The sequence below is a fragment of the Chaetodon auriga genome, chromosome 10 (assembly GCF_051107435.1).
Source record: "Chaetodon auriga isolate fChaAug3 chromosome 10, fChaAug3.hap1, whole genome shotgun sequence".
Taxonomy (NCBI): domain Eukaryota; kingdom Metazoa; phylum Chordata; class Actinopteri; order Chaetodontiformes; family Chaetodontidae; genus Chaetodon; species Chaetodon auriga.
In genome coordinates this window covers 24,985,717-25,011,133 of record NC_135083.1, presented here as the reverse complement: position 1 = coordinate 25,011,133, position 25,417 = coordinate 24,985,717, and the positions used below count along the sequence as shown (strand labels likewise).

Sequence of the window (25,417 nt, the reverse complement as noted above, 5' to 3'; positions counted from 1 at the left end):
TTGACCTTGCAAATTGTAGTATGAATATAGCTATTGTAGTTGTGGTCATAGGAGGACTAATAGCAGTCTGCAAATAATGGCAGCCCCAGCCTGTGCCTCTAATATACTGTATTATTATCACTTCATAAAGTTAGGCATCTGTTTCTGACAGATAAATACCTGACAATCCTTGAAAAGCTCCCAAAGCTCTTCAGAAAGTGATATCACAATCCTCAGACTCTTCTAACCATCTGGATAATAAAAATATTCCATGCGCTGCATTGCAAAAAAGGTTTTTAATCCATTTCACAAGTTGCAGATTTATTTTCCTACTCAAGTAGCCTGAAATGACATACCTTTTGCATTTTTGAGAGAGATACAAAAAATGGAAATGAGCTTGACTGTTCATATAAAGAAATATAACTCATAAAAACATGGTTGAATTTTTGCTTAAATGGAGCAAAGACATGTTATTTCCAGGTGTCACCTTGTTTGGAATAATAAACAGAGTCAGAGCTTCTAAATGGGATAAAAATCTTTTTCATTGTGCAGCAGATGCAATATTTTTCATCCAGGCAGTTACAAGAATCTTGGAGAATTCTGGAAATAGTTTCAGAACATTATCAAATCAAATCAAATCAAACTTTATTTATATAGCACATGATAAAATGTAACACAAAGTGCTTTACAACAGTTAAAAACATTATAAAGGAAAACAGAAAAACAGAAAACCCATCCCTCCCACCCTCCGTATGTACATATGCACACCCACAACCACACACACACACACACACACACACACACACACACACAGTAGTGAGACATGGCAAGGCACTGAGGATCGAGAAAAACGCCACCTTTGAGGCCGTCCACACTGAGAGAAATCATCGCAGACTATGACCACAAGGGTATGACCACAGGCCCCCCCTCCTCCGACAGACAGGTGGACCCCCACACCAACGTGGGGAGCCCCCCGCCCAGCCAGGCTGAAGGGACCCGGGAACAGTGCCCCCAGCAGCAGACCAGACACAACTGTCGGTGTGGAGGACTTAGTAGTTAGTTTTTAAAGGTTCACAATTCTAAATTTAACAAAAGAACCTAGTGTTCTCAAATGTTGACTGTTGTCTAAACACCAGGACTTTGCTTAAATTCAGTACAGAAGCATATGTTTTACATCTGGAACTGCTGGATCAAAGGATGAGAAAACTGGACAATGATGAATCTGTCCAGACATTTGATGCAAACTTTAGGTAGCTGACAGTTATTGGTAATCATTGCTACAAACACATTTAAACTGGTACCAAAGAAGTACCAAAACAGACAAAAGACGTGTCCGTTCATTAACGGATGAAGGATGAGCTTATGTACTGACTGAGCTCTGGTTATAAAAGGAATCACAACTCATAGGAAAACACTGGAAAAACAAAGCTTGCAAGACAAGTCAGAAGGCTTTGCTAGTACATATCAGTCTTTGTAATAAATTTAATACTGAAGCTGTAAACTAGACAGTTGGGACAGACACCAGTTGAAATCAATGACCATAAATTCTTTGTTTGCCCTCTGTTTATGAATGCTGAAAAGAAACAGAAAGCGCTACGTGGCTGAACTTCATCACGCTCCCACTCTTCTCTGGAAATCATTTTCCAGGACTTTTCCAGTGATAATGTAGCTGGTTTGACAGACAGGGATCATACATTACACTAATATGTTCCTCTCTGTGAAGTCTGACTAAAAAAAACATACAGACATAATCTTTAGATGTTTTAATGTCATCACTTTTACAACTATCTCCTCTTACTGATATTTTTGTAATTGCCTTGTTTTAATGCTCTGCTTTAACATAATCAATATATTTTTTATAGTATTCCCTCATTGTATTTAATTTGTTTTTTTGTGCTATACGCTTGTCAAGTGCTATGTAAATAACATTTATGATTATCATTATTAACAATTCATAACGTGAATCCCTTTTTTCTAATGAATTGCATGAACCATTGCTGCCTGAACAACAATAATGCAAATAGTAGCCCACAATTCTGAGTCCTGACAGATCTCGCCTGAACTTTACATGCCTAAATGTACAATTCAAAGCTTTATTTAATCTTCTGGAGCATTGTGTTTGAAGAGACAGGGCGAGCAAAAGTATAAAGGGGTTTAGCTGGTGTTCACACATGTATGACTCACACATACAGTTGGGCTCCAGCTCATTATTGGACCCTGGCTTTCTGTTCATTATTATCCCGTCAATTCTCTCCACAACACACATTTGAAACCATTGCTCCTAGTCAGAGCTGAATCACAAACCTTAAAGGTTCTGCAGTATATATGAGATTTTCAGCCACTATATGTTGCACCAGCATCTCAGTCCATAACAAATAGGTGCGTTTGCCACACCTCCCCCCTCCCTTCCTCTTCTCAGCATAAGGAGATAAACCATGGAACAAAGTTATCCAGTTGTGAACAACGTCAAATGACGAGGTGCGTCAGTACATCTTGGTTATTATTCTGTTGGTTGGAATATCGATTTTACAGTATAGATTTCTTTTAGTAAAATTAGTAATGCATTCATCTTGGAAAGAAGCTATTTCTTCTATCTGCCATGTGACCTAAATCCATGTGACATAATTATTAGCTTGCTAGTTATCCTGCTAATGCTAGCTAACTAAACATCAAGTAAAATATGTTCGATAAGTGAAGTTTGATCATTTCATTGAATGTTTGGGACACCACTAGCACCGCTTTGCATACTACCATCCCATTTTTACAATGCTGTGTGTGTCTTTACAAACACGAGAAGGGCCAACACTTTAAGCAGGGGGGACTCACATGCACTAACATGCACGCATGGCTGGTCCGGCAACCAAAATACAGAACAGAGAAACTCAGATTACAACACACACAGTAGGAGTGTGACTTCATTTCTGCTCAGGATGCCATTATTCCACTATATCTTTATATAGCAAATCATTGCTGTTATATCAATGCTCAAAACCTAGTAAACCTTTGCACCTTAAACCTTTGCAGGCAAAACAAGCAAGCAAGCACATTAACTTAACTTTAGCAACTGCACCAAACATGCTAAGCAATTTATTTATTAGCAATTATTCAGCCATTTAAAGCAAGGTGTGAAGAAAGCAACTTTAATCTAAAAACCTAATAAAAACTACCACAGTTACCACCCAGCAGTGTCTAATATTTCCATCTGAAGGATAATGTAACTCACACTGTTCAGAGTTTAGGCCACTGAAGTTATTATCCGTCATCCAGTCTGCGTGAGCTATCATGTGACATGACTTGGGGGTGTGTTCACAGTACCACAACATGACTGAGAGCAGCCTATTCAAAATACTCTGGTCCATAAACTACCATTTGAACATTAATATGCTATCCTGAATATAACTTTGCTTCTCAGATAACAATGTTATCCGTCTTGAGGAGCTCTGATAAATATGCTAGTAGTTCACTCTGAGCTATAGGAAAATAGAAAGCTGAAATAATTTTCCAGGGCAACACAAGATTTTACTTCTTCTCTCATTTTCCATGTGTTTTCAATGACTGAAAAATTGTTTTCCAAGTTTTCCAGGACATGTGGGAACCCTGTTCATATCAGTACTGGCCTTCAAAGACCCTTATCAGTGGACAACTATTTCAAATAAGGGTGTGCGTGTTCAGTTTCATCATCAACCCTCACTGCGCTGCTGCTGGCTGAATGTGACATTGTGGGCAGTATGTATTCACATTCAACAGTGCAGCTGCTGAGAATCAAGGTCTGAATGAAGACTGGGCCAAACGTGCAGCCAGATATGTATCCAAATATGTATGTGCTTTATACTGTAAACAAAAATCCCCACCTAAAACATGTTTCTAAATGTATTAGTGCAGGAGCTACAGTCACTGGGCCTATGGGAGTGTGTCTAACAGGTTTCTGGGTGTGTGTGTGTGCGCAAAGTGTTTATGGTGAGTGTTTGTTGGACTCTGACAAGGTGGAGCAGAGACAGCTTGCTTCTCAGCAGGCATTGCTCCTCACAGTCAAGGTGGAATGATGTCACACACACACACACACACACACACACACACACTTGCACATGCACGTGTGCACACATACACACACACACATACACAGTGAGGTTATGCCTACATACATGAAATGTACAGTATATCAAATTAGATCTAGCTGAGTAGCTTTGATGTAATGAATGTGAAGACTATATGAGTATGGTATGATATTGTATTTTAACTTTTGCCTTTCATCTTATCTTATTGTGTTTATTACACTCCTTGACATTTAATCAATACCACCCTTACCAACATCTTAATGATGCTTATGTGACATTTTGATATAATTACAGACATATGGTGTCTTACAAGGGTCTCCTACTTCATCTCTCCTTTTTGTTGTCATACTAATAAGGTCTGTGCTCACTGTCAGTGCAGTAAGCCCCAGGCTTCGTACTAGCTCTTCAGTGCAGTCTATGTGGCATAGGACACCAAGACAAAACTAATACACTTCAGGGATTGATAGTAAGCTTCACATCCAATGGTACACAACGACTAGACACAATATCATCATGATACGAGTTTCACTGGCAATATGTTGTCTTCAATACATTTTTCTTTAAAACTATTCTTATTCTAATTAATTAATAAACTAAACTCTTGCCTGATCCAGCTGTCCCATTCTGTCCCAGCTCCACCCCGACATGTCCTCAACCCAGATGCTCCATACGAGCCTTTTTTCTTTTTCTCATCTCTCACTTTTGCTCTCTCCCTATTATTGTTATAATTGTTATCATTAAGACTCATTGTTTCCCTCTTGTCTCTCTCTTCCCCATACATCTACTCACATATATACCTCCTTTTGTGCATAGTAATTTTACGTCATCTTGTAATTTTACTTTGAGGTTTTATTTTCATATTTCTATCCTGTCTTTGGTTGTTGTTTCTCTCTTGGCTTGTCATGTCTCACACGTGTCTTCCTGTGACTCACTTGTCTTGCACTATTACTGAATGCAAACAAAAAACACTTTCTCTTTCTCTCTTTTTTTCTTATATGGCTGCTGATAATTGGTTGAAATTACTTGAATTTCTGGATTTAATGAGAAAATGTCCAGCATTCTTATCTGTTTATTTTATAACTATTAAACCATGTGAAACTCCAAAAAGAATCTAATTGGAAAAAAGAATTGAAAATCAGGTTTAAAAAATACCTGAAGTCTCACATAGTCTTTGTTTATTGTCTTTTTACCTTTACTTTGGCCATTGACCTTACAGAATCTCTCTCTATGTATCTGCTCACTCTCTATGACTGGAAGCAGACAAAGTTGTGTCTGGAACATGAGGACCTTGTTTACTATAATCTACATTGAAGAGCATGACGACATAAAATATGTGTGCAATTTGAACAACTTCTTGGTTGCTAATCTGCTCCGAGCCTTTGTTTAAAGTTGGTCTGACTGTAAAATTTATGCTGCAATAAGACACTGCAATAAGTCACTGCAGTTCATGTAGCAACACTATAACTCTTTAGCAGATACTGATGATAACTTCTAACCCTCTCTGCCATAAATTTCTCTTTTATCAATATTAAATCTCAAAAATGTCAAGATGACAACAAATGTCAGGTCCGATTCATTATCTTCTTCACTTATTCTTAAATTCGACATTTCCTAATTTAAATGAAAATTTTGCCTGTATTTTATTTGGTGAAAGTTGTTGTACGGTAACTTGGGTTTAGACAATATCGTAGTTTTGAGAAGTTTGGCTCCTTTAGTTAAAGAGAAATACAGCATTTTGTGGAAAGATGAATTGAAAACTCATGTATTACACCAGCCCCACTTCTCAATCACAAAAAAACTTGAAAATTTGAGTTGCTCTATTGACTTTTCATATAGTGACCGAGTCCAGAGACTAAATCTTAAAGTTACACCACTTGGTCTGCTCAGTATATAGAGTCTAAGCCAAAGTTTTGTGTGAACAGCAAGACAGTGACAGACAGTCTGACATGAATGTTCAATGCATATTCAACAAACCATGTCATTCATAAAAAAAAAAAAAAAAAAAAAAAAATGAACAGATTAGATTGATGTTAACAGGGTCGCATTACCCAACACAGTACCCTCTGAAAATACACTTGAGGGTCTTATTAAGTTGAAAAGCACTTCTGAGCCAGTTCAGAGTTTTTAGTAAGTTTGACATCAGTAAATTGCTACCTGAGAAGCAGCAGTTCATTTACAGTAACATATCAACAATAAGGAGAACTGTCCTACAAAGGGAACATCCTAGGTTCTGGTGGTGAGAGTGTTCCCTGACTATTAGCACTTACCCACAAACTCACTGTTAAAGAACTCGAAGATCAGATAAACTAAAGAACATTCACTCCCAAACTCATTCTCTCTGACATTTGAAAAAGAGCAGAACACAACTCATCACATTGTTAGCTTGAGCTTTGTGGTCCTTTAAGCATGCTAACTGGATTAATCACCTATTGAACAACGTGGCTTTTCATTCTCAAGCTTCAATATTTTAGTCTGTTTAAACTTTTCTGATCTCTTAATCATGAGAAACCAGTGTATGCCAGGCTCAGTATACTGTGGACCCTGTTACTGTTAATCCAGCATGGATGCAGAAGATATTCCACATCATTCATTCATGCCCTTAGTGACATGGCAATGTCAGCTAACTAGTTCTGAAATGATAAATCAATTATTCCATCTACAGGAAGAAACTGACAGAAAAATAAACATAATAAAGATGGTAATGAAAAGCGAAACATAAAAAGTCACAGTGGATCCAGGTCTTGGACTGACAAAGAAGCTAGCAACCCGAGCAACATCACCATCCCTAGATCCACATCACTATCATGTTTAAAAATGGAAAACATTAACTGTTCCCAACTTCTCGACTCAAAGAATGCTCAGTTTCATGTCATTATAAACTGGCTGTATTTGGGTTCTTTCCTGATGGTTGGCCAAAATGACAAATATGAAGACTCAGTTTGGTTTCTGGAGAGTCATAATGAGCATGTGTCCATATTTACAAAGTTTTACAAATTACTGATTGATTAATCATACATGAAGATTATTTGTAGCCCTGTAACACTGAGCCAGAATTATACACCTCCTCTTTGGTACTGCTGGTTTGTGTGTGTACAAAACCTGGTCTGATAGTTGACCTTGTAGTGGCTTCTATGGAGACAATTACAGACTGCTCTGAATCAATAAAAACACTGCAGCTGTTGTTTAAGTTACAGGGCGAGTTTTAAACTTGTGTCGTTTGGGTCAAAGTCATTTAAAAACCATTGCTGTGTCGTCAGAGGTTGTAGTTTCAATGGTGCATATGGTTTAGTCTGCAGTCCTTTTTCCAAAGTTGCCACCTTTTACTTTGTCAGCTTTGCACACTGTTGGTATTCTCTTAGCCAGCTTCATGAGGTTGTCATCTGGAATACTTTTCCAACAGTCTTGAAGAAGCTCCCATACAGCACCTGGCTGCTTTTCCTCACTCTGCAGTCATCCCAAACCGTCTCAACTAAGTTTACTTTGGATGATTGTGGAGGCCAGGTCATCTGATGCAGCGCTCCATCACTCTCCCTCTTGGTCAAATACCCAAAAAGATTAACCTTAAAACACTAAGCAATGAACAGACCACTGAAACTGATCACTAAATTCAGCCAAAACTCTGCTCAGACACTTACAAAGTCCAGACATCTTGTTTTGTGCCCACGTCTTTCATAGCCTGGAGGTGTGTTCAGATGAGATAATATGTGGCTGCAGAATGCTGTGGTAGCCATGTTGGTTCAGAGTGCTTTGAATTTTAGTAAATCACCAACAGTGTGACCAGCAAAGTACCCCCACACCATCACACCTCCTCCTCCATGCTTCACTGTGGGAACCACACATGCAGATACCATCCATTCATCTTCTCTGCGTCTCACAAAGAACCAGAAAACTAGAAATTGGACTCATCAGACCAAAGTACAGATTTCCACTGGTTTAATGTCCTGTGTTTCTTGGTCCAAGCAATTCTCTTCTTCTTGTTGGTCTCCCTCAGTAGTGTTTTGTTTTGCAGCAATTTGACCCTGAAGGTCTGATTCACAGTCTCCTCTGAACAGCTGATCAAGACGTGTCTGCTACTTGAACTCTGTGAAGCTGTTATACACACTTTAATCTGAGATGCTGTTAATTGGTGATTCTGAGGCCCCGAACTTTAATAAACTTATCCTCTGCAGCAGAGGTAACTCTTGGTCGTCCTTTCCTGGGGTGGTCCCCTGGAAAGTCAGTTTCATGGTCTGTTAGCTTTTGTTACTACACTTGAAAATACATTCAAAGTTCCTAAAATTTTCCAGAGTGACTGACCGTCATGTCTTAAAGTAATTAGCGTTTGTCTTTACTAAGTTGGGCAGTTCCTGCCATAATATGGAGTTGAATTAGGCTGTTTACTGTATATCAGCACTACCTTGGCACAACAAAACAATGATCTCAAAAAGAAGGGAAGAAATTCCAATAAACATTTGACAAAGCACACCTATTAACTGAAAAACATTTCAGTTGACTTCCCCGTGAATCTGATGAAGATAACACCAAGAGTGTGCAAAGCTGTGATCAATGCAAATGGTTGGTGTTTTGAAGAATATGAAATATAAAATATAGTTTGCTTTATTTACACTTATGTTGTTTACTACAGAGTTCAGTCATAGTCTGGATGTCTTCAGAATGAATCTACAATGTAGAACATCATAAAAATAAAGACAAAGCATAGAAAGAGAAGGTGTATCCTAACTTTTGACTGGTACTGTAAGTGCCAAACTCATATAAGTGCACAGATTAATGATTATCTGATCAACAGCCAAATAAAATGTCAGAGAATAGTGACAAAGGCCCATCATTATTCTCAGAGGCTCATATGATGCAAAAATACAAAGACAGTAAGTACTTCTATCATAGAAAAGAAGCAAATATGGTCACACACACACACACACACACACACACACAGTGGTTGTAGCAGAAACACTGGAAGAAGGAACTGACAAAATAAGACAATTCCATAATCAAGGACCTTCCATAACATTACTTGACTTTTACAACTTTTAGTCGCATCATTGCAGCATTGTCTTGTTAAGAGCAAGGTTCAGGTGTCATATCATAGTCTCAATTACGACGAGCAAGATTTGTCTCACCAACGCAAGTAAAAATGGACATTTGACAGAAGTGGCGCAGACCAGAGCAAGGACTTAAAACACAAAGGTGAAGGGAACGTTTCTGAAATGAGTCAGACGAACGGGTACACATGAGATATTACTGAAGTATAAGTTACTTATAAGAGCTTTAACACAGCAAATATCTCACAGAAATTAATATTTGACACAGCAGTAACATGACTCATATTTCATTACATGAATAATTATAAGCTTCAAGCCAACAACCTAATTACCGCCAAACTTCAGGCGTTCGAAAACACATCACGAGACGACACACAACAACTTGCTACTAATGCCATAGCATTTAATCCAGTCAAATAAAAATGAAAGAGAATATTCGCTCCATGTAATCAATATTCTTATCAGCGGGAAAGCTTCTGAAACACTGTACAACTCTTCTTATCTTGAATCGAATTCTTTTGATGAAGAGGCAGACAATGGTCGGGTACGGTGCAGAGTCACTGTGACCTAGCTTGATCTATCGAACCCTGATTAGACGTCAAGAAGAAGACCCTACAACTGACCCATAACACCACCACTGAACTGGAAGTCTTCCACAGGTGTTTCCCTTTGACACAGCCAATCGGCTGACCACCGTCCACTTTCCGTGGGTGAGCTACTTACCCACAGTAGTGTGCTTTTATTTTCACCAACTCGGAGTCCAAGTCCATTATGGATCCGTTTGACGCTAGCATATGCATTGAACAGTTAGGTGTACCTCGCAACTAACCCAACGTTAAGTAGACGGGCCCAAACTAGCTGTATCAACCGGTCATGTCGGAAGATGAAACATTAACTGTACATATCGTTGGCAACGATAACGTCTTGTCCAACAATGTCGAAGGAAAAGTTGTCGAGCTACTTAGAAGTTTCTTTCGTTTAGACGACATTAAAGGCTTTTCTGGTGGAGGAGTTGTAAATGTGGCTCTATTAACAAGACCACTTCCGGCTTTAAGTCTCAATATTAAAAACAAACTAACAAAAGTACGACGGAATGGGTTTCAGTATTAGAGTGGTGCTTTTATTTTGAAAGTGAAACCTTCTAAGCCCTGATAGGGTAAGAGCAGACTCAGACTCACTTGACACAGTTTCTCATGTCTCACTATGGTTACCGGAATCCAAATTCACCTGTCCATTATTCCTAACGGGGCTCGTTGCTTGTTTGAACAAAAAAATAATAACCATGCAAGGGAATAATAGACAATATATGGTAACCGAAAGTGAGTTAGTAACGAATTTATTGAATGCTGCGTAATGGTATATTTCTTCTGCAGTGTCTCTTGTCATGTCACAGGTGGGATCACCTTCTTCATGGTGTGTTTTATCTCTGTTGTCATGTCCTTGTCATATTCCAGCATTAGAGGTGCTACCCCTTCATTTCTTGAAATAGTGAATTAATATCAACATTTGTAGACATGTTTTAGAACAAAGGCCAATGCTTAATAAAAGCTTGAATGGGAAAAGGTTGTCACGTGTGTTGTAAAAATGTATCAGAAGAAGTGCAATGAAGGCCAACTCAAGCACAGGCGAACAGAATGAACATATTCCGCTGATACAAAGTGGTTCCGGCCTCCGCTCCAATCATGCAGTCATCAAGCGCCGCCTGCTGGTTGATTAAAAAACAACTTCAAGGAGACGTTGGAGAGTAATCTCCCATTCAGACATACCGTCGGTCAAAGACTGTAATTTATTACAGGAATTGAAGAAAGTTCGGTTTTAATGATTTTTATTTCAACTAAATATCACCATAATTCAGAAGTTTCTCTCCTACTCTGTGTGTACCAGCCAGTACTTCTACAAAGGTATACTGTATATTGCCCCAAGATGGTGTGTGTCATTAGAGATATGCTGGAATATTTATTTAGAAATATGAACGATGTAAATCATAAAATCAAACAAAATAACACAGATCTGCAACATGACACGGCTTCAAGACAATGTAGAAAGTGTAATACCTTCATCATTTCAGCTGTTCCTCAGTGGTAACCTGCTCATCACACTAAATGCTGTCTGCAGCTCGTTCCAGTGCTGAGTTGCTTCCCAGATTCATATTCTTCATGGATGTCTGTATGCCAGTTAATACTGTCATCCTGTTTCTCCATATTTTAATTGTACTATTGGTAGAGGGTGTCATATGCCGCATAGATTGTAAAGCCCCTTTGAGGAAAATTGGTGGTTTTGGGCAAAAAAAATAAAAAATTGACAAATTTGCTTTATATCCCACCTCATTCATTCAGTTTTTATTCATTATTTTAATGGCCAGACGAATTGGAGATGTGGCCAGTGATTTTATTCGACTCTACTTTATTCTCTAGTTCAGAGTTTAGAGTTTAGTGGAGATGTTTAGTCTTGAAAATGAGCATTTGGAGCGTCAATATTGTAAACAGAGTACAGTCACTCATCAGCCACAGCTCACAAGTTGGCCTCAAGCCCTTCCAGGGTTAAAAAAGCTTTATCCAGACATAACACTGAGCAGCACCTGGTTGCAATGTCTGTTTGCAGAGCTGAACACCAAAGTATGTGAATAGTAGTAAGTGTAATAAGTGCTTCATGAAGTCAGATCCAGCTGCATCTAACAGGTGATGCTGAATTATTTTACTGTGTTTGTGTTTTTCAAATCTTGTGAAGTTTGAGTTGCAGTTAATGTTACACTCAGCATTGCAACGATTTGCCAGCTGATGGATTCCTTTGGCTGGAAAACTTTTTTACTTGACGTTTGCTCGGTAAGTGACAGAGCACAGTGTTGACAGTATTACATGTCAGACCAGAGAACATGAAACATATCTAATTAGAAACATGGCTCCCCACATAGCCTATATGCTATTTAAGAGTCAAGCTATTGCTAATACTACAACTATACTATACTTTAAGGCCAGATGTTTTTGAATTGTTAAACAGACCTTGGCTAGGCTCTTTTTAAAAAAGAGTAACATGACAGAAAATATATATGTTACTGGAACTACAACAGCAATATTTTTTTTATTTTTATTTTTTTCAGATCGTCCTCTGATAAATGTCAACCTTAAATTGGTGTAAAATGGAGTAAAGTTGATCAGAAATCAAGTAGCTATGTACCTATACACTGGATCCAGTGTTGAGTGTTATTCAAGGACTGTTGGAGGGACTAATTGCAAAATAGTTTATTTTGAATAATTGCAAAATTAAATACAAAATGTCAGTAAAACAACATGACTTGAAATCACCCATCACTCATGGTTTTTAGTGCTGAGTATGACACTGGTTCCTATGGAGTGCCTGTTTATTCAAGAGGCTTGTTCTAAAACTGCTATTTCACTCTGAGATATTCACTCAATGATTTCTAAAAGAGTGAACAAGTGCCGTTCAGTCCAGTTCTTTTATTGTCCCATCATGGAAAATGTGACACTATAAGAAGGGCAGCTGTGGCTCAGGAGGTATAGTGGTTGTCCACCAGTCAGGAGGTCTGTGGTTCAATCTCTGGTCTCAGCAGTCCACATGCCAAAGTATCCTTGGGCAAGATACTGAACCCCAAAACTTCCCCGGATGCTGTGCCATTGGTGTGTGAATTCATATGTACCATCATCCTCAGCAGGCTGGTCAATAAACTGCTTGGACTGGGTTTCAATAGCTCCCTCTATATGTGGATTAAAGACTTTCTTTCCAACCGCTCACAGGCAGTCAAATTTGGTACACAGCTCTCTCTCCCAGGCTGTGTCCTTCGTCCAATGCTCTATTCACTCTACACACTTGACTGTATTTCCACACACCCAGCGACACAACGGTGGTGGGACTGATTTCAAACAACAATGAAACCCACCACCTTGAGGAAATAGACAAGCTGACAGACTGGTGCATGAACAACAACCTCACACTCAACATCAAAAAGACAAAAGAACTCATCATCGGCTTGAGGAGACACCATGAGGACCACACTCCTCTTGTCATCAGGGGAGAGGAGATGGAGAGGGTTCGACTTACATTAGGGTTCGCTAATGTAAGTCTCCAGGGACTTACATTAGCGAAGACCTCACATGGACTGTCAACACCTCGGCCCTTGTCAAAAAGGTACAGCAGCAACTCTATTTCCTACACACACTGAGGAAGAACCACCTGCCTGCAGAGCTGCTCAGAGCCTTCTACCAATGCTGCATAGAGAGCGTCCGAACATACTGTCTGACAGCTTGGGATGCAAACTGCACTGAGGCAGATCGCAAAAAACTCCAAAGGACTGTTAAAGCAGCAGGAAAAATAATTGGACTTCCACTGCCTTCTCTGGAGGACATTTTGTAATTCCCTGTTCTGTTTGTTACCCTCTGGAAGGTGATACAAAACACTGAACCACCAGACTGAAAAACGGCTTCTATGTAAGGGCTATAACTGAACTAAACAAAATCAAACGAAACTAAAATCAAACAAACTACTACCTCAAAAGTCAACTGTGCAATAATGGGACATCTTGTGCAATAATGGGACTGCTTACATTTTAATGCTGCTGACATTCAAACTGAACTGATATCTTGACTGCATGCTTGAACTACTGTTTACTATTAACTTTTTAATCATTATCCATTCACAGAGCCAAGGATCCTCCTGTCTTTTACATGACTGATAGAATATCTATTTTCTTTACATGTATTGTAGTGTATGAATGGAACTGTGTGTTTGTTTGTTTATTTATTGCTGTCTTGAGATTCAGACACAGCACAATGCATTTTTATTCTATTCTATTCTATGTAAGTCGCTTTGGATAAAAGTGTCTGCCAAATGACTAATTGTAATTGCAAAAAGTTTAAAATCATTGACAGACAAGTTTTATTCAATGCTCCAACTGAATTTAAGCCTCAAAGAGGTGAAAGCTTAGCGGCTTTAGCAAGTGACTGAATTATGTGATGAAGGTGGAGGGATTATTTATTCTTTTGCTGTTGTTTAAAATATCTGATGATTAATCACATTTTCTTTATCTAAACAAAGTATAGTTAGTATTTTCTTTTATTAGTTTGGTGAGTGATTTGTCCAGTTAATCTGTTTTTGAATGGTTAGGTCTGGACAGCACTTCTGGTACTGTAGGCAGGTATAGGACCAGGATGCACCTGGAGGGTTGTCGTTCTACAGTAGTTTGTTTTCTCGTCAAGGTCAAATAAAGACTTTATATAGATAATGGACTTGTTTTACCTGTATGCAACACATTCCCATGGGGGATCAGTGGCCTTTAGATTTCAAGTTTGTCTCAATTTTGATTTTCATTATGAAATATAGCCACTACAGAGGGTGAGCTATTGGGGGTTTAAGTAAAAAAATCTTTTTCCTTGTTAATATGCTTAAAACAGCTGATCTGTCTTCTGCCTGTAGAGTATCCACTAAAGTTTTACTGTGGATGTCAGTGGAGGTATTATATGGTAGAAAGCTCCCGTCCAGCAGTGCCTCCAACCTCCATCCCTCTTCCTGAATCTCAGCTGATCTGTGAGGTTTGGTCATGCCAGGTTGAGGTGTATGGTGTGAAGTATGACGCATCCCCTGCTGGTGACATGGTGGGAGACAGATCTGTGACCTGTCCTGGGAGAATATAGTCCTTCAGCTCCTACCAGGAAGTCTACGGCCCTGAAGCATGAAGTCTCAGTGGAAGTATAAAAGAGACGACCATCTCAGCTCTGTCTTCACACTGTCATATGTCACCCTGCAGGCTGCATTACAGGACATGATCTGCCAGCACAGGAGGTTCAGCTGCATTCTCATATGTCCTGTCAGTTTAATTTCCTCGTCTCCAGTGTTGCCATGGCAGCCAGTCACATCACAGCCCTGAGTTGTGCAGATGTGGTTTTGTCTGTAATTCCTCATATTGCCCTGTGACCCTCTCCGAGGAGCAGCAGTAACACCTGTCCTCTGTGTCTCTGGCTGGATGGTGGTGGATGGTCCTGTTGACTGTGTCTGGCTCCACCTCAGTCCATGCTTCACACTGAGTGATGAGGGGATGTTTGGTGTGGTGGTGTTAGATCAGAGGCCAGTGGGAGTGGTTACATGATGAGAACTGTGGACTGAAGGGTGGAAATGTGTGCTGGAGTGTTCAGGTCTGATTTTCTTTATTATGGCTGTCAGCTGAGGCTACTCACAGGACTTGATCAGGTTCACCAGGAAATTGTTCCGCTCAAGTGGGACGACATCCTGATCCTGACGCTGTGTTTGTCTTTGCCTTTTGGCAAGAAAAATAACTTAGGGTTTCTCTTTGGGGTCCGCAGTGTTTCCTCTCCTGTCATAAAAGAAGGGAATAGCATCAAGAATCACTTTTTTTTTTTTTTTTTTAAATATTGTACACAGATGAGTTCATAATGACTGAAGTAGAAAACACTCTTCCATATTTGTTTTGATATCCAAATCATGTTATTTGGTGGTGAGAAGTTGAAAAAAGAAGAAGAATTGTGTTTCAGTTTGTGGCATCAGCTGTGTGAAATCTTTTTCCTCAAAGCTTCCTGTTTTAGTTCATAAAAGTTTTTTCATTTTTATAATGTAACAGAGGTGGGCTTTGAGTTCAATGAGGTGACCCACCACCTCCACAAACACTGGAGGAAACAGCTCCTGTATGTCCACCAGGTGGCACTAATTAGTTAATGGGTGATTATGGGATGTGCTGCAGTAGCTCCTGCTGCCAGGAGACTAAATACAAATATTTTAAACCTGACATGAAACATCCCCTCAGATTCTCAGTCTTCCAGTGATGTTACAGAGAGAATCCCCCTCCATGAGAACGCTGCTGTCCTGTGAGACCGACTGCATGATTACAGAAAAATTATAGGAATTATTGTAATAGGAATACTGTGGTGTCTCTCTGGACATCCCACTCTTCTGTGACTACTCGTGGCTACTTGTCACTTTGATCATGAAGAGGACATTAATCTGTGGAGTATATCAGCCACAGGCCAGAGATTCAAACTTGCACAAACCTAACAGTCTGGTGGATAAAGCTGTTAGTGAGTCTGGTGGTGCAGGAACGGAGGCTCCTACACCTCCTCCCAGAGGGCAGGGGGCTGAACAGATTGTGTGCGGGGTGGCTTGCATTGCTCACAATTGTGGTGGCTTTGTGGGTGAGGCAGGTGGTGTATATGTCTTGCAGGGAGGGGAGTGGGGCACCAATGATCCTTCCAGCTGTGTTCACTATGTGCTGCAGGGCTTTCCTGTTGTTGTCAGTACAGCTCCTGCCCCACACAGTGATGCAGCTGGAAAGGATGCTTTCAATGGTGCCTCAGTAGAATGTGCTCATGATGGGTGGTGGAGCACTAGGAAGTAGAGGCACCGCTGGACTTCCTTCACCAGTGATGTGGTGTTGGTGGTCCAGGAGAGGTCCTCACTGATGTGCACCCCCTGGAATTTGGTGCTGCTCACTCTCTCCACAGCAGCACCATCGATGGTCAGTGTGGGTGTGGCCTCTCTGGAAGTCAACAACAATCTCCTTGGTCTTGCTGACATTCAGCAGGAGGTTGTTGTTTCTGCACCACGTGGTCAGAAGGTTAACCTCCTTCCTGTGGAGTGACCCACCAGAGTTGTGTCCTCCGCAAACTTCACTATGTGATTGGTGCTGTAGATTGTTGTGCAGTCATGTGTCAGCAGGGTGAAGAGCAGGGGACTGAGCACACAGCCTTGGGGGGCCCTGTGCTCAGTGTGACCTCTGACTGAGGAAGTCCAGCAGCCAGTTACAGAGGGAGGTGCTGAGGCCCAGTTTGTCAAGTTTGCAAATGAGTTGTGGTATTATGGTGTTGAATGCTGAACTAAAGTCTATGAACAGCATTCTCACATATGAGTCATTTTTGTCCAGGTGGGTGAGTGCTGGGTGAAGGGCAGAGCAGATTGCATCCTCTGCAGATCGTTTGGCTCAGTATGTGAACTGGTAGGGGTCCAGGGTCCAGGGTGCAGTATGCGAACTGGTAGGGGTCCAGGGTCCAGTATGCGAACGGGTAGGGGTCTAGCCGTTTGAAGCACTTCATGATGTTTGGTGTCAGTGCCACAGGGCGGTAGTCGTTGAAGCAGGATGGAGCAGCTCTTACTTTGTAAGAGTTCAAGGCAGAGTTCAGCAACAGGTAATTAGTCAGCAAAGACAAATTAAGCAGACAAGGGGCAGGCGGGTGAAACATGAACGAGAGCAGGTACAATAAGACTGGGTGGCATGTTAGACAACCTGGGAGAGGGAGAAAATGAGGGAGGTGTGCTGTGGGTGAGGGGATCAGATGACTGGGATTGGCTGGAACACACTGGGGGTAACTACAGGGCAGGTGTAGAACAGCAGGTATCTGAATTGATGACTGAAAAAAAAAAAGAAAAAACAAAAACGTTCAAAAAGACTGAACAGAAGTAACTAGAATGATGAAAGTGCCTCAAGACTATATTTAAGTGAAATACATGAATAAATCTACTTTGTACTTACTTTCCACCACAGGTATCTCACATCCAACGCTGTCCCGAATTATGATTAGAATTTCTAAAAAATGTAACGTGAACATGTGTGTTCAGTGCTGCAAACCAACAATGAACTGCCAAAAACACATCATCTTCATTTTTTGCAAGAATTAATAACAATAGCCACACAGTTCAACACAAGCACACATTTTTTCCTCCACCAACACACAGCGCCTTGTTGTTGTCTTCCTTCCTAAAGGGTAAGTACAACAATTTTCCTTTCTTCACGGTTCAGGTGTTCAGGTAAAAATGGTAACCTTGTAATAATGAACATATTAATTAACTAAAAGCCTTTATAAAGCAAACTGATTAAAACAGACACACTGATTTTATGGAATCAACAAAGAATACAAAACAGTACAGTAGCATTGCTTTACAGTTTGTATCTTCTTTGCAGCAGCATCCATATTTGAAGCATTGTAGTTCACCACAAGCTCACTGGTTCTGCTGATATTGAGCTACAGGTGATTATTGCTGCACCATGTGATGAAGCTCTCCATCAGTCCCCTGTACTCCTCTGGAAAACTAGTCTCTAAGTGAAAATGGCCAATGTTTCTCACTGGAAATGAGTCACTGGAATAAAACATGTCAATCTAGTGATTCTTCCATTTCACCAACAAATAAACTTAATGCTGTCAGTTAAATTGGGAACTTCCATCAAACTGGACATGTTGCTGGAAAAGCTGGTGGAAGCGGAAAGACGAGGAAGTGTTGATTTTTGATCTCTGGTAAAAGAAGACCAACTTTAAACCTGATGGAAGGACACTAATTTTGGAATTGAGCACTTGGCAACAATAGGAGTTAGTATTGTAGGCCATCAGTCAATATTCATACATACGTGAGTATGAGTATTGACCAACAGCCTACATAGGTCCAGAACAGTATTCTTGCATTGTTCCTTGCAAACTTTGACAGGATGGCAGGGAGGTGAGGAGGATGATAGGAAGGAGAGTGAATAGGGAGAGGTGGTGAAAGGGAGAAGAGGACAGAGTCGTAAGAAAGGGAAAAACTAGGAATCTAACACAGGTGGGTCGGAAAGTGAGGGAAGAGAAGGAGAAGACAGGCATCAGAAAGCAGGACTGCTCAGGTTTGAAGGAGAAGGAGGGGTCATTTCTGGAATTCCCCTTAGTGTTAGTTTGAAGGAACTGATAGAAAACCTGAAGGTGAGGAATAATACAGTGAGGAGTGAGAAAAGGCAGCATAGGAGAGAGGGAGGAGGTGGATGTGCCACATTTGTAAAGCAAGGCATTCCACATAGAATAAAAGGAACAGGAAATGAACAAGAGTGTGTAGTAGTGAAAGTGTGGGATGAAAGGAAAGAACTGGTGATTGTGAATTATTATAATCCATGCAAAAGAGTAGAGTTAAACAATCTTGAAGAGATAGAAGGTCAGAATAACAGTAATATTGTCTGGTGTGGTGATTTCAATGGACACAAGACCTTATGGTGACAGACAGTAATGGTGAGGTAATAGAAGAGCTGCTAGATGAAAAGCATTTGGTGTGCCTAAATAATGACAGATTTACAAGAATTGACATAAACACAGGAAAAGAATCTGTACTTGATCTTACATTAGTGTCCAATTTTGGCATCAATCTGTGACTGTACAGTGTATCAAGAAGGAACTATAGGGAGTGATCATTGCCCAATCTGGTGGAAGATAAATATAGCGAACTTGATGACTGCAGCAAATTCAGGAGGGAAATGGATTCTGGAGAAAACTGATTGAGTGAAATTTCTTGAAAAAAGATACAGACATATACAGTAAGTCAGATTAATGACAGAATGAACATGGAAACAATTGACAGAAAAATAAAACAAGGCATAATATAAAGAAAAATAGAAAAATATAATATAAAGTAAAGAAGACAGTGGTACCATGGTGGGATGATAAGTGTAAGGAGGCAGTAAGAGGTAGAAATAAGGCATTTAAACTAGTCAAACGAACTCACAATTTACAACATTTGATTCAGTACAAGAGAGTTCAGGCACTAGTGAGGAGGACAAATAAGACAGGCAACAAGGCTACACTGGAGGAAATACTGTAATTCCATTGGAACCACTGTGAAGGTAGAAGAGGTGTGGGGGATGATTAAAAAGATGAGAGGGGATAGAAGGGAGTGGAGTTACCCAGTACTGACTGAGGGAAGCGAAGCTGCAGTAACAAATAAGGAAAAGGCAGAGATGTTGGCAAAGCATTTTGTTAGGGTACAAAGCTCCAGTAATTTAACAGAGGAAGGAAGAAGAGGCAGAGAGAGAACAAAATCTGAGAATATGGAGGCTTTGAGTAGGAAAAGTAATACAGGTGGTTGGGAAAATATCCATTTCAACATGATGGAATTAAAAAAGGCACTAGACAAAACAGGAAAGACCGTGCCTGGTAAAGATGAAATCTGTTGCAGCATGTTAAAACATCTTAGTGTAGGAAGTCTGGAGAAATTTCCAGTACTGTACAACAAAGTGTGGGATGAGGGAAGAATGCCTGGAAGCTGGAAAGAAAGAAATAGTAAATTCAATAAGGAAACCTGGTAAAGATAACAGCAAGCCTGGAAACTATAGGCCAATTGCCTTGACGTCACATATTTGAAAATTAATGGAGTGCATGCTGAATGAGAGGTTAATGTCTGTTTTAGAAAGTAGAGGCATGGTGGCTACATATCAGAGTGGATTTAGAAAAGGAAGGAGCACAACGGACCCAGGAGTGTGTTTAGAGGATGAAATAAGGAAAGCAGAAGTACATAAGGAAACAGTGGCTGCAGTGTTTTTGATATTGAGAAAGCATATCTATGACATGTTGTGGAAAGAGAGGCTTCTGATTAAACTGCACTCAACTGGAATCAAAGGGAAAATGTTCAGCTGGATCATGGATTTCCTAGATGGAAGAACTATTCAGGTGACGATAGGGTCAGAGCTATCAGATCTATATGTAGTAGAAAACGGGATACTGCAGGGAAGTGTGGTTTGTCCAGACTTATTTTCCATTATGATAAGTGATATATTTAGAACTATCCCAACAGACATGGAGAGGTCGCTGTTTGCAGACGAGGGGGCTCTGTGGAAAAGAGGGAGAAATGTTGAACACAAAGTAAAGAAAATGCAATATGGGATTGATCAAGTAAAAAAGTGGGGAACAAAATGCCATTCATCCATCCATTTTCACCCGCTTTATCCAGGGCCGGGTCGCAGGGGCAGCAGTCTGAGCAGGGACGCCCAAACTTCACTCTCCCTGGACACTTCCTCCAGCTCATCTGGGGGGATCCCGAGACGTTCCCAGGCCAGTTGAGTGACATAGTCACTCCAGCGTGTCCTGAGTCTTCCTCGAGGCATGCCTGGAACACCTCCCTAGGGAGGCGTCCAGGGGGCATCCGGTAGAGATGCCCAAGCCACCTCAGCTGACTCCTCTCGATGTGGAGGAGCAGCGACTCTACTCTGAGCTCCTCCCGGGTGACAGAGCTCCTCACCCTATCTCTAAGGGAGTGCCCTGCCACCCTGGGTAGGAAACTCATTTCAGCCGCTTGTATCCGGGACCTCTTTCTTTCAGTCATGACCCGAAGTTCATGACCATAGGTGAGGGTAGGAGCGTAGATTGACCAGTAAATCAAGAGCTTCGCCTTTTGGCTCAGCTTCTTCTTCACCACGACAGACGGATACAGTGACCGCATTACTGCTGCCGCTGCACCGATCCGCCTCTCAATCTCACGCTCCATTCTTCCCCCACTCGTGAACAAGATCCCAAGATACTTAAACTCCTCCACTTGAGGCAGGAACTCTCTCCCAATCCAGAGGGAGCAAACCACCTTTTTCCGTTCGAGAACCATGGCCTCAGACTTGGAGGTGCTGACTCTCATCCCAGCTGCTTCACACTCGGCTGCGAACCACCCCAATGCATGTAGAAGGTCCTGGCTCGAGGGAGCCAATAAGACAACATCATCCGCGAAGAGCAGAGACGAAATCTACCGGCTCCCAAACCGAACCCCCTCCGGCCCCTGGCTGCGCCTAGAAATTCTGTCCATGAAAATAATGAACAGGGGCCTCATTTATAAAACATTGCGTAGAATCCATACTAAAAGTGTGTGTACGCCCAAAAGCTGAAAATGGCGTACGCCAAAAAATATTCGGATTTATAAAACCATGCGTACTCACACCTGCACGCAATTTTCCCTTTATAAATCACACTCCACCTGGAAGATTGCGCAGGTGGATTCACCTCACATCCCGCCCCCGACACACCCACATTTTACCATGAATGGTCAATGCAAAGTACCTCATGAATGGCTTTGCATATAAATATGCCTGCTGATCAATGGCATTTTACGTTCGATTATGGCAGAGAAAAGAAAAAGAAATTTTACGGAGACTGAAATCGAGGTGCTTGTGGGTGAGGTGGAGGCCAGAAAGGATATTTTGTTTGGTGGTCACAGTAGTGGCATCACAAATAAAAAAAAAAAAAAAAAAAGAGTGGCGGCACGTCGTCACCACAGTGAATAGTTCCAGTGCCACAGAGCGATCTGTGGCAGAAATTACAGATCCCTACACTACTGTGCGTCAGGATGAATGAGTCATGTGTTGACCCAGGCCACCGTGCCACTACATTCGTCAAGATCATGTCCGAGGTACAAATAATTTGTACATTGAGTGAATGCACATTTTTTCAATTCACATAAGCAAATTCATTTTCACTCTGAGCCCTTATAGCAATGTGCGTGCAGTCAATTGTGTCGATTATATTTGGGAAACCGGACATTACTGCAAATTGCCTTTTAATGTTGGCCTGTTCACCCACAGTGTAAGGAAACCTGATGTATCGACTGGTCATTTTTATAATGCCATCCAAAACGGCTGGCATTATGGTGCTGAGGGATGGCTGCGATATCCCAGACCTAAGGACATAATTTAACTGAATTATATCATACCCAAAAGGGGCTTTAGACAGACAATGTAACATTATATAATATTAATCATATCAAACACTTACCTGTCGGCTAATTCCCACTGAAAGGAGCCAGTCGCCAGAAACCCCAGAGTGGTCAGCACCTGGATATGCACCAGGATGGCGCGGTTCTGGCGGGTGGGTCTATCTAACACTGGGCCCAGTTCAGCACATAGATCCAAGAGCATCACTCTAGGGAATCTAAATTGGCTTATTAGCCAGTCATCATCATGGGCCAGGAAATCTCTGTGGTCCCTAAAACTTCTCTCCATCCTGATCCTACCATTTGCGTGATCTTCCAGCAGTGCCAGCGCATCCATTGTGCAGCATTACGCACGAGTGTCACCGCACTATTTATATGCTTACTCAGCAAATTGAATGATTGTTACACACCTTGTCAGAATTACTACTAATCCATCAGTGCCATCCACCGCACTGTATCATTTGAAGATGGAAGTATGATATAAGAACATTGTGCATACAGTAGTAGGCCTAACGGCTCATTAAAGGAACACATCTATAACACTGCAGACTTGGGTGTTTATGATTACGTGGGTCTATAAGTCTGATATGTTATGACATTAAATGTATGAGATCATCACCATCTGCACCGCCAGTTTCCCTGTCTCCAAAATGTTCGTACGCAAGCATCAAAGTTGGCGTACCGGTGCGCACATTCTCACGCTAAGTTTATTTTTATAAATCACAACCTTTGTGTAGGAAGTTGCGTACACAACTTTCAAGCCCCGTTTTGTGCGTAAGCAAGTTTTATAAATGAGGCCCCAGAACCGGTGACAAGGGGCAGCCCTGGCGGGGTCCAACATGCACCAGGAACAGGTCCGACTTACTGCCGGCAATGTGGACCAAGCTCCTGCTCCGGTTGTACAGGGACTGTACAGCCCTCAGCAGAGGGCCTCCAACCCCATACTCCCGGAGCACCTCCCACAGAATGACGCGAGGGACACGGTCGAATGCCTTCTCCAAGTCCACAAAACACATGTGGACTGGTTGGGCAAACTCCCATGAACCCTCAAGCACCCTGTGGAGGGTATAGAGCTGGTCCAATGTTCCACGGCCAGGACAAAAACCGCATTGTTCCTCCTGAATCCGAGGTTCGACGATCGGCCGGATTCTCCTCTCCATTACCCTGGAATAGACTTTCCCAGGGAGGCTGAGGAGTGTGATCCCCCGATAGTTGGAACACACCGTCCGGTCCCCTTTTTTAAACAGAGGGACCACCACCCCAGTCTGCCAGTCCAGAGGCACCGTCCCCGACTGCCACGCGATGTTACAGAGGCGTGTCAACCAGGACAGCCCTGCAACATCCAGTGACTTGAGGTACTCAGGACGGATCTCATCCACCCCTAGAGCTTTGCCACTGAGGAGCTTGCAAACTACCTCAGTGACTTCAGCCCGGGTGATGGATGAATCGATCTCCGAGTCCCCAGTCTCTGCTTCCTCTGCAGAGGACATGACAGTGGGATTGAGGGCATCCTTGAAGTATTCCTTCCACTGCCCGACAATGTCCCTAGTCGAGGTCAACAGCTCCCCACCTCCACCATAAACAGTTTTGATAGAGAGCTGCTTCCTTCTCCTGAGGCGCCGAACGGTTTGCCAGAATTTCTTCGAGGCCAACCGGTAGTCCTCCTCCATGGCCTCCCCGAACTCCTCCCAGACCCGAGTTTTTGCTTCTACAACTGCCCGACCCGCCTCACGCTTAGGCTGTCGGTACCCATCAGTTGCCTCAGGAGTCCCATGAGCCAACCAAGCCCGATAGGACTCCTTCTTCAGCTTGACGGCATCCCTTACTTCCGGTGTCCACCACTGGGTTCGGGGACTGCCGCCACAACAGGCACCGGCGACTTTACGGCCACAGCTACGGGGGGCTGCATCAACAATGGAAGTGGAGAACATGGTCCATTCGGACTCGATGTCTCCAACCTCCCTCGGAATCTGATCGAAGCTCTCCCGGAGGTGGGAGTTGAAGACCTCCCGGACAGCAGGTTCCGCCAGACGTTCCCAACAGACCCTCACAGTACGTCCTCCCCTGTCAGCGGATCCAACTCACCACCAGGTGGTGATCAGTTGACAGCTCAGCCCCTCTCTTCACCCGAGTGTCCAAGACATACCGCCGAAGGTCAGATTATATGACTACAAAGTCGATCATTGACCTTCAGCCTAGGGTGTCCTGGTGCCACGTGCACTGATGGACATCCTTACTGTGCGTTCAGACCAAAAGAGGCAAAAGAGGCAAGGACGCCCGAGGCTGCACGAGAAACAGGAGAGCTTCCAAAGCGGCAAAATATTTTAGCCGCTTTGGTCGCTCTTCACGTGACTGACGTCAAAGTTAAATCGCGCTAGTCATTTAAAGGAGCCGCAAAGCAGACTTCTTGACAGCGGCATAGTGCTGCTTGCTGTTGTTCACCTTCAGTTTAAAGCATGCCTAGTTGCATAGGAGGTTTTGTGTGTCATTAAATACAGAAAAAAAAAATCTCAGAGCATGAACATAAATCAAAATCACCATCTAGTCACGAGCGGATTGACGTATTGAGGAGGAAGCAATTAACAAAGGGCATTATGATTTACCCACCACAACATCAAACTTTTACAACTTTGAAATATACTAAAATTCTGTGGCAAAGACGTACCCTGGGCATGCAAGCCTTTCTTGCTTCATCTGAATGAGATGACACATTGCACAACAAAGCATTTTATCAACTAACTGACATTTAAATAGAGCAAAAATATCTTGATGTGTGCAGTGAAAAGTGCTTTTTTTTTTCAAGCGTCTTCTTCGGGTGTACAGGCAGGCAGCAGCACACATCACAGCGATGTCATCCAAATCCATGATGAGTCCATATGATTTTGACCATGCCGCCGTGTTAATGACCAT

At 41.9% G+C, this 25,417-nt stretch overlaps 2 protein-coding genes across 2 annotated transcripts in view; both read right to left on the bottom strand.

Annotated features, from left to right (window-relative positions):
* Positions 1 to 10,125, bottom strand: part of prkcz (protein kinase C, zeta) — a 127,866-nt gene extending 117,741 nt beyond the window's left edge. The window contains exon 1 of the mRNA XM_076741891.1: positions 9,797 to 10,125. Within this exon, the coding sequence (XP_076598006.1) occupies positions 9,797 to 9,873 (77 nt within the window). The 5' untranslated portion in view covers positions 9,874 to 10,125. The remainder of the gene's footprint in view (positions 1 to 9,796) is intronic.
* A 4,654-nt stretch (positions 10,126 to 14,779) lies between these two features.
* LOC143326528 (tumor necrosis factor receptor superfamily member 14-like) overlaps positions 14,780 to 25,417 on the bottom strand; it is a 55,455-nt gene continuing 44,817 nt past the window's right edge. The window contains exon 8 of the transcript XR_013077685.1: positions 14,780 to 15,395. The gene's annotated coding sequence lies outside the window, so the exon portion shown is untranslated. The remainder of the gene's footprint in view (positions 15,396 to 25,417) is intronic.